General features: G+C 40.3%; 1 protein-coding gene across 14 annotated transcripts in view; it reads right to left on the bottom strand.

The window, feature by feature from the left end:
* LOC119486776 (suppressor of tumorigenicity 7 protein homolog) overlaps positions 1-12,437 on the bottom strand; it is a 61,763-nt gene that overhangs the window by 10,406 nt on the left and 38,920 nt on the right. For all 14 annotated transcript variants that reach the window (XM_037767137.1, XM_037767136.1, XM_037767142.1 and 11 more), the window contains 5 exons: positions 11,305-11,387; positions 5,703-5,862; positions 1,877-1,931; positions 567-682; positions 372-447 (listed from right to left, as the gene is read on the bottom strand). In XM_037767137.1, coding sequence (XP_037623065.1) covers positions 372-447; positions 567-682; positions 1,877-1,931; positions 5,703-5,862; positions 11,305-11,387 — 490 coding nt within the window. The remainder of the gene's footprint in view (positions 1-371; positions 448-566; positions 683-1,876; positions 1,932-5,702; positions 5,863-11,304; positions 11,388-12,437) is intronic.

Raw genomic sequence — 12,437 nt, 5'->3', positions numbered from 1 at the left:
GGACGAAGAAATGTTTATCTTGTCTGGCTTTTCTCTGAGTTTTAATGGGGACATCTTTGTCCTCAAGGGTCTGAGTGTATTTGGCTACATAGTTTATTATAGCGGAGGTTGAACTTCCAAAATTTTAGGAAAAAAATCGCAATCTTGCAAAAATTATCGAAAAATGAAAAAGCCAAAAATGTCCCTAGTGATGCATAAAGGTTAACAAACAGAATCATTTTAATTGTTCTTTTGCTTTCTTACATTAACACCTTCACTAATTTAGATGACAACCAACACCCCTAACAGCTGGTCTCAAAGGAGAGAGTCGTAAAACAACAGACAGTTCTACTAGAGAGACAAAGAGAGGACGATAAAGGAAGTGAACTCACTCTTCCAGCTCCAGAGCTTCATGTGCTGCGGAGATGCGAGCTTGTGGGTTCCTCTCTCTCCACGCCTTCTGCATAACTGACACCAAACAAACACATTTAAAGATGTCAGAGCGGTCACATTATCACCTCTGTGTGTGTGTGTGCACACAAATCATACAAAAGATACAAGTACTGTATATGCATGTGTTTGCTTACTGGCATCAGCAGGCCGGAGGTGGTCGGAGTCACAAGTAAAGAAGGTCTGATGGTCTTGTGCCGACAGATTCATATCGTAGTATGTCAGCGGCTCTCGACCCGTTACCCACGTATATCTGAAGACAAGCACAGAGACACGTTCGTGATTATCAAGAGAGAGAGAATAAAAGACCTGAGCTAATGTTAGATGTTTGTTTAGTTTGACTGTAAATGACTCAGACTGTGCTGACCTAATGGGTATTGTACTGAGACTGAGATGGACCAAAGTTAAGAGCTGGAGCTCAGCATGCGGGGTGATAGGTGGAGAAAAATGACAAGATAATTACAACGTGAGAAATAGAAAAGTGGAGGATGACTCAACAGGAGGAACGGGAGGCAGACACGTCAGAGAGAGAATAAAAGGGAGAGTGACAGAGAACCCAAACTGATGAGAACAAATCAAAACGGGTGAAAAGAAAAAGAAATGGGAGAGAAGAAGAATAGAGGAAGCACAAAGACTAAGGGCTGGTGTCATAATAACACGTTAACACAAATTCGTTTTAACGCCACTAACTTCTTTAATGCGTTAGTATTACAGCTAGATTAAAGCTAGAGGCATCATATGAAACTAGAAAACCTAAGGAATCCATGTTATACTAGCTTGTCGGGAAGGAGGTTAAATAACGCTCCAAAGTTACAGTACGCTAAAGCGAGGAAAAACTGTCATGTCCATTTTCAAAAGGGCTCCCTTGACGTCTGACCTCAAGATATGTGAATGAAAATGGGTTCTATGGGTACCCACGAGTCTCCCCTCTACAGATACCTGTGAGGGTTTCTGGACAATATTTGTCATTGTTGTGTTGTTAATTGATTTACAATAATAAATATATACATTCATTTACATAAAGCATCATATTTGTCCACTCCCATGTTGATAAGAGTATTAAATACTTGCTAAATCTCCCTTTAAAGTACATTTTGAACAGATAAAAAACGTGCGATTAATTTGCAATGACAAAAAGGAGGAGTGAGAAGTTGATACGGAATGAAAGACAGGATGATCAAAAGAGAAAAATTAAAGAGGCGTGAGAGAAATTTACGGCAACCGAGGCGAAAACGGCAAACTGATGACGGCGAAGGAAAAGAAATAGTATATCAAAGACAGATTAGGAAAACAAAAACAAAGGCAGGAACACGAGACAGACTGATGATATGAGAACAAGCAATAGAGGAGCCAAACAGATCAGAGAGAGGGAGGAAAAAAGAAAGACAGCAAAGGCCAGAGCTCCAGAGGGCTTTCACATGCAGGTAACTCAGCTGCCGTCACTCACCGATTATATTCGGCTCCACGAAATAAATTCAGCGGATTTCTCCATACTTTACATTCTGCAGGAGGGAGACGGAGAGAGAGAGAGAGAACAACACTGGTGATGAGTGTCAAGGGTAAAGTCGACACTGAGCCTCCTCGGCACACTTCAAAAGGGCTCCGCTGCGCTTTCTGCCATCCGGCCTGCTGCTGCCTGACTGGCAATCGACCCTCTGTGAGAGGCACAGCTGACAGGCAAAAGGCCTGAAAAGTCCTCAGTGACCAAACAGGCTTCTACACAAACTCTCACTGCTGTCAGAGAACCGTCACGGGCCAGCAGTGAACAGATGAATGTAGCATACGGGATGTCAAAATATGGGGTTTTAAAATGTTGATACCAAAATATACTTTTGGACTTCCTAACAGACGGGAAAACTGCGGCAATTCTACCAGGATATTTGTCTATAATGAGGCCCCAGAATGTTTACTGGGAAGGAAGGATTTGAAGTTATACAGATGCTTAATGGGAATTGTAGGATCCAGCGTTTTTTGAGCTTGACTTGGAAGAACTAAAGGTCAGAATATGCTCTGCTACATCGATTCTGATCTTTCGTTTTTAGGATTTATCTATCGCAAGTCCTCAAACTTAATGGATACCATTTATAGTGACTATTAGGGCTGCTTTAGGGCTATTTATTCATTGTTTCATCTATAAAATCTCATAAAATAGTGAAAAATGCCCATGAAGAGCCCTCGGTGACATCTTCATATTGCTTGTTTCTCATAAATATTTTATTTACAATGATACGAAACAGAGAAATGCAGCAAATCCTCACATTTGAGACGCTGGAGGCAGTTGATATTTGGTATTTTGCCTTGATAAATGACTTTAAATGATCAACTTATCAACCACTTTCTTTAAATCTAACCACCGTCCTGCGTAAAACACACCAAGGAGACACAATTCTTTTACCCTATAAAGAGTAGAAAAGCCACTAAACTCACTCTCAAGAGAAATACTAAAGCCCATCAGTAAAAATGAAGAAAGATTTCATGGTTTCAGTCCCCCCACACCTATTGAATTCATGCTACATTCTCTCATTTCAAGTGCAGACCTATAGCTAATCAATCAAGTGACTTCACTTAAACTGTCCGACTCAGACTTGTGCTGTAACAAAGGAGGATAACATGCTACACCGTGCGACTCTGATTTCAATGGAGGGATTTACACAGAGCAGATTATTAGCCAGAAAATGTAGGATTAGTACAGTCGAAATAATTAGACTGCCTTTCTTCTCTCAATCACGGCTTGCTGATTTAACACGGCACACGTAATCCTATTTAATTCAAAGTTGTTTGGCTGTAAACAAAGGCAGGCTGCGTCGCGCCTCCATAAACAGTTCGACAACAGGAAGCCTTCGGAGGAAACCTGTAGAGATTATACCGATCAGAGGACGATATTAACATCTGAACTTTCATTGCAACTTTTCTTTTTTATTACATAAATTGCTGTAAAAAAAAAAAAAAGAAGAAGAAGAAGCAGACTGAGCCACTTAATTTATGCTGCATTATGGGTACATGTGTAGGATAAATGACTTATCAACCAAAGGAATTATTCAGCACTTCCTCTTTTGAAATGAATGAATATGAAATTCACATGTAACAGATTAACCGCGATCAAAGCGTCACTGATGTAGAACGGAAGCCGAGACGTCGCTAAGCAGAGCTCACTCTGAGTGACTGTCGCTAGACGGACTTGAACTTCTAAGATCTCCTCGACTGTAGACAGAACCAGAAAGTTTATCCTGTTTTCCTACGTCATGTTTCTTTACTTGATCTTACTTGTCTTTACGTTCCTTTTGTTTTAGTGGGTGGAAAAAAAACATCAGGTTTGATATTAAAATGATTAATCACATAGTTGTCATGGAATTTTTGACCGCTGTGCCCTCTCTCCCTGCGGAGAGGCACGGGGCATCCTGCTCTCGGCGCGTCTGTCTTTTTGGCTGTGATCCCCATTTTTATCTTTACAACCGATGTGTTTATTATTAAATTCTTTACAAGAGCACAATTTTTTTCATAGATCTAGCCTCTTAGTTTTGCTCTCAAAGTGCACCAGATTGATGCATTTAACTTTAAAATGTACAAAGTTTTCATTCTAAATGCATGATGTTGTTGTATAAAGTCAATCAGTTATCGTGTTAAATAAACACAATTTCAATATTGACCAAGATATTCATGATTAGGCTATGATTTTTTGCCATAATCGAGCAGCTCTAACGCAACCATTACTAAGATACGGGTCTATTTTCTGACTCACAGTTGAAAGCAACACATTCAAACATATCTGGCTGGAGTAACTCAAATATGAGCCCAGACAGGCAGTCTCTAATTAAAAGTCGATGCATCAACTCCAAAAAGGCGTCGCAGGATGACAGGTATTGTGTTTCAGTGTTAACAGCTGTCTATATCTGCAGCAGCAAAATGACTTTGATAGCAATTCTATTAAGAATACAATAATAGGTAAAAAAAAAAAAAACCTAGTGTGAAAGCACCTCCCAAAACTCCACATTAAAATCAATGCTTTCATTGCCTCCAGCAGGCCAGTGGGGTTTGTTGCACTGCAGCTGGAAAATTGCTTTGACATTTTACAACATTTTGGCTGCTTAGTTTTCCTTTTTGAAGTTAACACAGCAGAACCGAACTGAAGGGCTCTGTTTTACTGCAACTAGAAAGGAGAAGCTAAAGTGACTCCGGGCCAGCCCTTTGGAGCAGTTAGATAAATAGATGATGATGATGAACACCATAACAATTCAAGCATCTGTTTTTCTGTTCATGTTGTTCTTGTGTTTGTCTCATTTTTGTTGTTATCAGTAAGAAAAAAAAAACTCCCTCCACATTTTCTTACTTTAGAGGCAAACTAGGGCTGAAACTAACAATTATTTCATTATTAATATGCCGACTACTTTCTAGATTAATCGATTTGTCTTGTTGTTTGTATAAAATGTCAGAAAATAGGAGGGCTGCAACGATTAATCGATTAGTTGTCAACTATTAAATCAATCGGCAACTATTTTTGATAACTGATTAATCGTTTTGTGTGAGTCAAAAGTCTCTGATTTCAGCTTTTTAAATGTGAAAATATATAATATATATAATATAATAATAATATATAATTCAATGTTACCAGATGTCTATATATGTAGCAGCAAAAAACAACAACAAGCCTCTCCCAAAACTACACATTAAAATCAATGCTTTCATTGCCTCCAGCAGGCCAGTGGGGTTTGTTGCACTGACATTTTACACTATTTTGGCTGCTTAGTTCTCCTTTTGGAAGTTAACACAGCAGAACCAAACTGAAGGGCTCTGTATTACTGCAACTGGAGAGGAGAAGCTAGAGTGAGCAGGGACTCCGGGCCAGCCCTTTGGAGCAGTTAGATAAATATATGATGACGATGACCACCAAACATTTCAGGCATCCATTTTTCTGTTCATGTTGTTCTTGTGTTTGTGTCAAGCAACAAAACAGTTTTCATAGTACAAAACTCTCTCCACATTTTCTTGGTTTCATAGGGGGCATACTCTGTGATCACTTGCTGGTAGAATGTGAGGAAAACGTAGGTGCATATTAACATGTTTTTAAAAGGTACCCTGGTGTGAGTGATGGGAAATGTTCACTGTGATGTCAAATGATAAAACAGAGCTGTATCTCTAATGCACTGCCAGAAATACTGCAGTTAAACTTAAAAGATCCTGTCTTTCTTTTTGTGCTGATGCTGCACACAACACTATGACGTGCTCTTATCGTATCTTATATGTCTGTAGTGGATATCCAATCTATCAGCTCTTACCGGACACACTTTGTCGATTGGAGTCGGCCTCTCCATTACTGGTGTTGGAGTTGCTGGGGGAGCTGCTGTCCACTCCGCCCAGCAGGGGGCGCAGGTGGCTCACAGACACCTGCTCTATGAAGGAGGTCCCATATTTCCTGAAATACCACCACTCAAATATCTGAGAGAGAGAGGGGGAGAGAGAGAGAGAGAGAGAGAGAGAGAGAGAGAGAGAGAGAGAGAGAGAGAGAGAGAGAATCTTTAATTGAACTGTTCATTTGATTTTCATTCAATGAAGACTACATTGTTGGTTGTTTGAGTATTATAGATAAAAAACACAAGCATCTACTCTCATTCTTCACTAAAGTAATTCAAGTCCACTAAACATAGAAGTAGTAAATCTTAGGGCTGTCAATTCAAATATTAATCGCAAATTAATCGCACATTTTTTTATCTGTTCAAAATGTACCTTAAAGGGAGATTTGTCAAGTATTTAATACTCTTATCAACATGGGAGTGGATAAATATGCTGCTTTATGCAAATTAATGTATATATTTATTATTGGGAATCAATTAATAACACAAAACAATGACAAATATTGTCCAGAAACCCTCACAGGTACTGCATTTAGCATAAAATATATGCTCAAATCATAACATTGCAAACTGAAGCCCAATAGGCAACAACAGCTGTCAGTGTATCAGTGTGCTGACTTGACTATGACTTGCCATACCCATTTTCATTCACATATCTTGAGGTCAGAGGTCAAGGGACCCCTTTGAAAATTGTCATGCAAGTTTTTCCTCGCCAGAATGTAGCTTACGTGTGGAGCGTTATTTACCCTCCTACACGACAAGCTAGTATGACACGATTCCTTAGGTTTTCTAGTTTCATGTGATGCCAGTATCTTCACTCTAGCTTTAAAAGTGAGCCCACTACAACCAAAAAATCGCAAGTTGCTTTAATGCGTTAAAAGAATTAGTGGCGCTAAAACGCATTTGCATTAACACGTTATTATTGTGTTTTTGACAACCCTAGTAAATCTACAAGATCGAGTCAGTCAGATGTTCCAGATAAAACAGGAGGTACATATAAAGAGAAGTACTGGCTAGTAGACAGTTGAGAAAATACCTTGTCGGCTGAATAACTTCAGCCGTGCTCAGCTAGAGGCTATTCCCCATCTGCTTTCTAACACCATCTTTATGATTTTAATCAGAATGTGGACTAAACTACTCCTGTAATTAACACTGTCTGCATCAGTGGGTCTCAGCCTTGTGCTACAAAAGGCCCAAGAGTGTACTTCTACGGAGTTTTATCAATTACCACCTTCAGCCAGAGAGGAGCGGAGAGGAAATAATCAGTGAAACCTGCTGTTTGGTTGGACTGAAAGTCTGCAGATTGTTGGGTCATGATGGAAACATTGCTGAGAACCACTCAGATGGCCGAGTGGGTCGTCCATTAATCTGCATGTTAAAATGTCCCTGAGCAAGACGACACTATAAACAGCATGTGTGCGTTTGGATGAATGAGAAGCAAAACGCCTTGTTGTGCTCACATGTTAAAGGGGTAGTTGGGATTTTTTTGAAGTGGGGTTGTATGAGCTACTTATCTATAGTCAGTTTATTACCTACAGTAGATGACAGACGAAAAGCAATGTACTGCTGTGGACGGGGACAGCAGCAAAATGTATTATAGACACCTAAAAAAACAATATCAGTTTAATTGTACGCTACATTTAGAATATTTTCACTGTGTTACCATGCCAACAGACAACCGATCAAGGCAGCGGTAGATGAGTAATTTCCATGTTCTGCGAGGTAAAATTACTGTTTTTCTCAAAATGAGTCTGGTGGCTTTGAAGGGAACACGTCGGAAAGGGCAGTCTGACAGCGAGGTGAAGCAGGAAAAATAGTCTAAATAGAGCGTACACTTAAACTGATTTTCTTTAGGTTGGCCTTTTTTAGGTGTCTAAATACTAAGGCTGTCAAAGTTAACGCGATTATAATGCCACTAATTTCTTTACCGAATTAATGCAACCTGTGTTTTTTTAAGGTTGTATTGGGTTCACTTTTAAAGCTAGAGTGAAGATACTGGTATCATATGAAACCAGAATACCTAAGGAATCCATTGGTACCAACCATGTCATATTAACGCTCCAAACTTGTGCTAAATTTTGGTGAGGAAAGACTGGCATGGCCATTATGTAGACTTTATTTGGCCATTTTCAAAAGGGGTCCCTTTACCTCTGACCTCAAGATATGTGAATGAAAATGGGTGCTATGGGTACCCACGAGTCTCCCCTTTACAGACATGCCCACTTTATGATAATCACATGCAGTTTGGGGCAAGTCATAGTCAAGTCAGCACACTGACACACTGATAGCTGTTGTTGCCTGTTGGGCTGCAGTTTGCCATGTTATGATTTGAGTATATTTCTTATGCTAAATGCAGTACCTGTGAGGGTTTCTGGACAATATTTGTCATTGTTTTGTGTTGTTAACTGATTTACAATAATAAATATATATATACATTTGCATAAAGCAGCATATTTGTCCACTCCCATGTTGATACAAATATGACAAATCTCACTTTATGGTACATTCTGAACAGATAAAAAATGTGCTATTAATTTACTTAAATATTTTAATCAATTGACAGCCCTACTAAATAAGTTTTGCTGCTGCCCCCGTCCACAGCAGTACATTGCTTTTCTCCGTGGCGCTACTTCAGTCTGTTTCTCCAAACTGGGGGCGCGCCGACCATCATCTACTGTAGGTAATACACTGACTATGGATAAGTACCTCAAACAACCCCACTTCAAAAAAATCTGAATTATCCTTTTAAAAGCACTGTATACTGAAAGTGCAGTCCATTTCCCTTTATGTCTTGCCCCCATACTGGGTTTGAGCATCACTCTCACACTACTTTCAAACAACATCCGCCCTATCCCCTTTTACTGCAAATACAACCACTTCAACAATATGTGAAGGTTGCTGGTTTGATTCCAGGCCAGCTGAAACACAAATATCAACGAATACTTTTCTTAACAATTACCATCAAGTTGCCTTTTAGCGAGGCACACCCAGCTGCTCTGGTGGAGCTGTTTAGTGGCAAACAGCAAAAGACTGTGATTATAAATAAAGAGTAAAGGGAAAAAAAGAAAAAGTACTAATATATTAAGAACCATTCATGGTAACAGTTTTAATGACTGAATGTGTGAAAACATCCAGAATACTGAAGGGAGCTACAGTGTTTTACTGACTGCCATCTGGCAGAGCTGTTACACTGTCAGCCTCTGCTTGAGGGAGGAAGTGATATTTGATGGGGCTCATCTAGAACTCTTCAGTGGAAACCTAACTAATTGGGACATAAACATCTATTCCAATTACAGAGAAATGACCAGTATCGCTCCTACGAAACCAATTGGCTTCCACATTTTCTTAATCGTCTCACAGAGCATGTGCAGAGCTCAACACCTTTTCTAAGCAGCCTACGCATATTGGCCAATAGCCCGCAGGGAAGAGAGAGAGAGAGAGTGAGTTAATTAAGAGAGGAGCTATTTTAAAATACAGACCGACCACTGTTGCACAGTTGGCTGTCTCTGTGAGGAACTTGAAAGGGAGATAAAATACCTGCATAAGTAGGAAAAGCCTGGACAACAGTTTCATTATATCGCTTCCCTGCTTTGAAGACATTTGTCACATCTTTATTCTATTTATATTTGAATACTGACGTAAACATTTTTTTGCACCATTTGCCTCCTCTAGAGCAGCTGAGGGATAAGTGGCAGCTCAGCATGCAGGCCAACAACTTGGAACCACTAGTCACCAGTTGGTGCTGCAATCAAATTAACTGAGTGTTTAATGCACAGAGATGGAGAGCTTTATTAATATCTCCATCCACCATCCCACACAGAAACACCCCAACATGTGTTCTTCTCAGCACTAAAAGCATAGAAAGGGTGTTGCATGGTGCGATACGCCAGGAGGATATAGAGTGACAGTGCCAGAGACTGACTTTTTTTTGCAGCTCATCTTAGGAAGGACCAAATGAGTATAGATTTCCTCTCTCTTCAGCTCCTCGCGGCCTCTGAACCTGTGATTATAGTCCTAACAAATTACATCCCGGGCTCATAAAGTCACCTAGGGAGCCACGTCTGAAAATTAATTTTCTCTTTTTAACATTATGAATGAGAATGTCAAGTAAGAGTGCACAGTCATCAACCTTAAAGTGTGATTTTTACATTAAGCTGATGCACCAGAACAATGTGCGATGGGTATAACAGCAGCAGGCTTAAAGGGATAGTTCAGGTATTTTGAAGTATGGTTGAATGAGGTACTTATCAAGTCAGTGTATTACCAACAATAGATGACGGTCGGCACACCCTCAGTTTGGAGAACAGACAGGAGATACCGCATGGAGGCAAAGTAATGGACTGCTGTGGATGGGGGCAGCAGCTAAACGTCTATATCAGTTTAAGTGTACGCTATGTTCCGAATATTTTCTCCGCTTTACCCTTGCCATCAGACAGCCCTTTCCGATGGGGAACTGAAGCCGTTGTATCCATCTATGCTCTCGCAAAAGCCACCAGACTCCATTGAAAGAAACAGTTTTTACCTCGTAGAACACAGGAGTTGCTGGTCTACTGCTTGGTTAGTTTGTTACGTGTGGGCCTGCATGTACCGCAGGGCACACGGTTTTGTGGGTGTGTTTTGTTGTTTCTCTCTCTCTGGGGTCAACCCCTCCCTTCTGACTTTCTTTTTTTTCCAGGAGGAGCGTACCTGAAATGGGACACTGATTAAGATGCATGAAAAGGGCGGAGGAACAGTGAGCTGAGGTGCACAGTCACTGACACTCGGAGACTTTAGTGTCTGTCATTTCATTTTTTTCCGATCTTAGATGGTTTTTCTCAGCATTCAGTTTGTTACTTTGTTTTGGGGCTGGAGATCCCTGATAGTTTAATTTTTCTGCTTTTGTTTAAGTTACCATCTATTAGAGTTTGAGCTGGATGCGACAGCCCATTTGGTGGGTGGACCAGCGACTTCCCCTTCTTTTGTTCATTTAACCGGGATCTCCAACACTTTGTTTGCTCAGTTGCATTTTGACCGTTATTTTTTTTCCTGACTGACAACAAAGCGACTGTCACATAACTGGTCTCACGGCGTCCTTTCACATGCTTCGGTCTCTCCAGAGCCTTCGTTTGTTTGAGAGGCCGTAACAAGTTTGTTTGTGTTATTGTTACTTTGGTGAATCCGAACTAACCAAAGTCACACAATAACACAAACAAACTAAGCGGTAGACCAGCAACTCCTGTGTTCTGTGAGGTAAACATTTTTTTCTATAGAGTCTGGTTGCTTTGGCGAGAGCATAGATATCGGCTTCAGTTCCCTGTTGGAAACATAGACTGTATAGCTGTCTCACGGCAAGGCAAACTAGCTAAAATATTCTAAATATAGCGTATATTTAAACTGATATTGACTTTTTCAGGTGTCTAAAATCTGTTTAGCTGCCCCCTGTCCACAGCAGTACATTGCTTTGCTTCCGTGCTGGTACTTCTGTCTGTTTCTCCAAACTTTAAAATCAGTACTGTTAATAAAATCAGATAAAGACAAGAAAACTTACCAATATGAGTCCTGATATGAGGGAGGAAGTGCCCGTCAGAGCCACGTAAAACTTGGGTGTCAGGGTGTTGAGAAACATGCTTACTGTAGAGACAAGAAAAGAAGACAGATGGGTTAGAGCTGACTATTAGATACCAGAAAATCTCTCGTCTACACCGAAAGAGAATATTTCAGAAAAGATATTTGTAAAAATCAAATGCTGTCCATATGAAACTAGGTAACGTCTACACAGAAGACAAGTAACGACTGCATGGAAAAACATCAAAAAGATTCGAGGACATTTGTGATTTCAAGACATAAAACGTTTCATGCTAAAACACGGCATCCGCATGCAGTGCATTTGGCATTTCCCAGAGAGCCCTGCTGCTCAGACGTGACATTACACAACGCCAGGGGACCGGGGTAAGCCTTACTACAGAGAGCAGACACACTGTGGGTAGAAAACCAGGGAGGAAATTGAGCTTGACTAGCAGCGAAAACATAGTATTCACAAGCAAGTTGTAAAATGCTGCCATGGAAATGCGACTTTTAGCGTGGAAAAACATCCTCTAGATGGTGTCTAAATGGCTGCAATGGGGCTGATAAGAGTAGAAATAGAAGTCAGTTTACCAGCATTTGACTTAATGTGTAGCTAGTTCATTTTCTGAGTCTAGCTATCATCGTTAGCTTTGAAAACAGCCTTGAACTCTGGCTGCTGCAGCGAGCGAGAAATTATAGATTCACCACTACTACTACAATGATACTATGATGTCATATGTCCATTCAACACAATCAGTTACATTCATATCAACCAGGGTCTGAAATTAACTTGTTTTGACACTAATTTCTTTAACGCATTAACGAAACTTGTGATTTTTAGATTGTAGCGGGCTCAGTTTTAAAGCTAGAGTGGATATACTGGTGTCATATGAAACTAGAAAACCTAACGAATCCATTGGTAACAACCACCCACGAGTCTCCCCTTTACAGACATGCCCACTTTATAATAATCACATGCAGTTTGGGGCAAGTCATAGTCAAGACAGCACACTGACACACTGACAGCTGTTGTTGCCTGTTGGGCTGCAGTTTGCCATGTTATGACGTTACATGTTATGACAAGCTAGTATGACATGGTTGGTACCAACGGATTCT

This window comes from Sebastes umbrosus, chromosome 4, assembly GCF_015220745.1.
Source record: "Sebastes umbrosus isolate fSebUmb1 chromosome 4, fSebUmb1.pri, whole genome shotgun sequence".
NCBI lineage: Eukaryota > Metazoa > Chordata > Actinopteri > Perciformes > Sebastidae > Sebastes > Sebastes umbrosus.
Note: the sequence above shows the minus strand (reverse complement) of the source record. Positions and strands in the feature narration are given on the sequence as shown.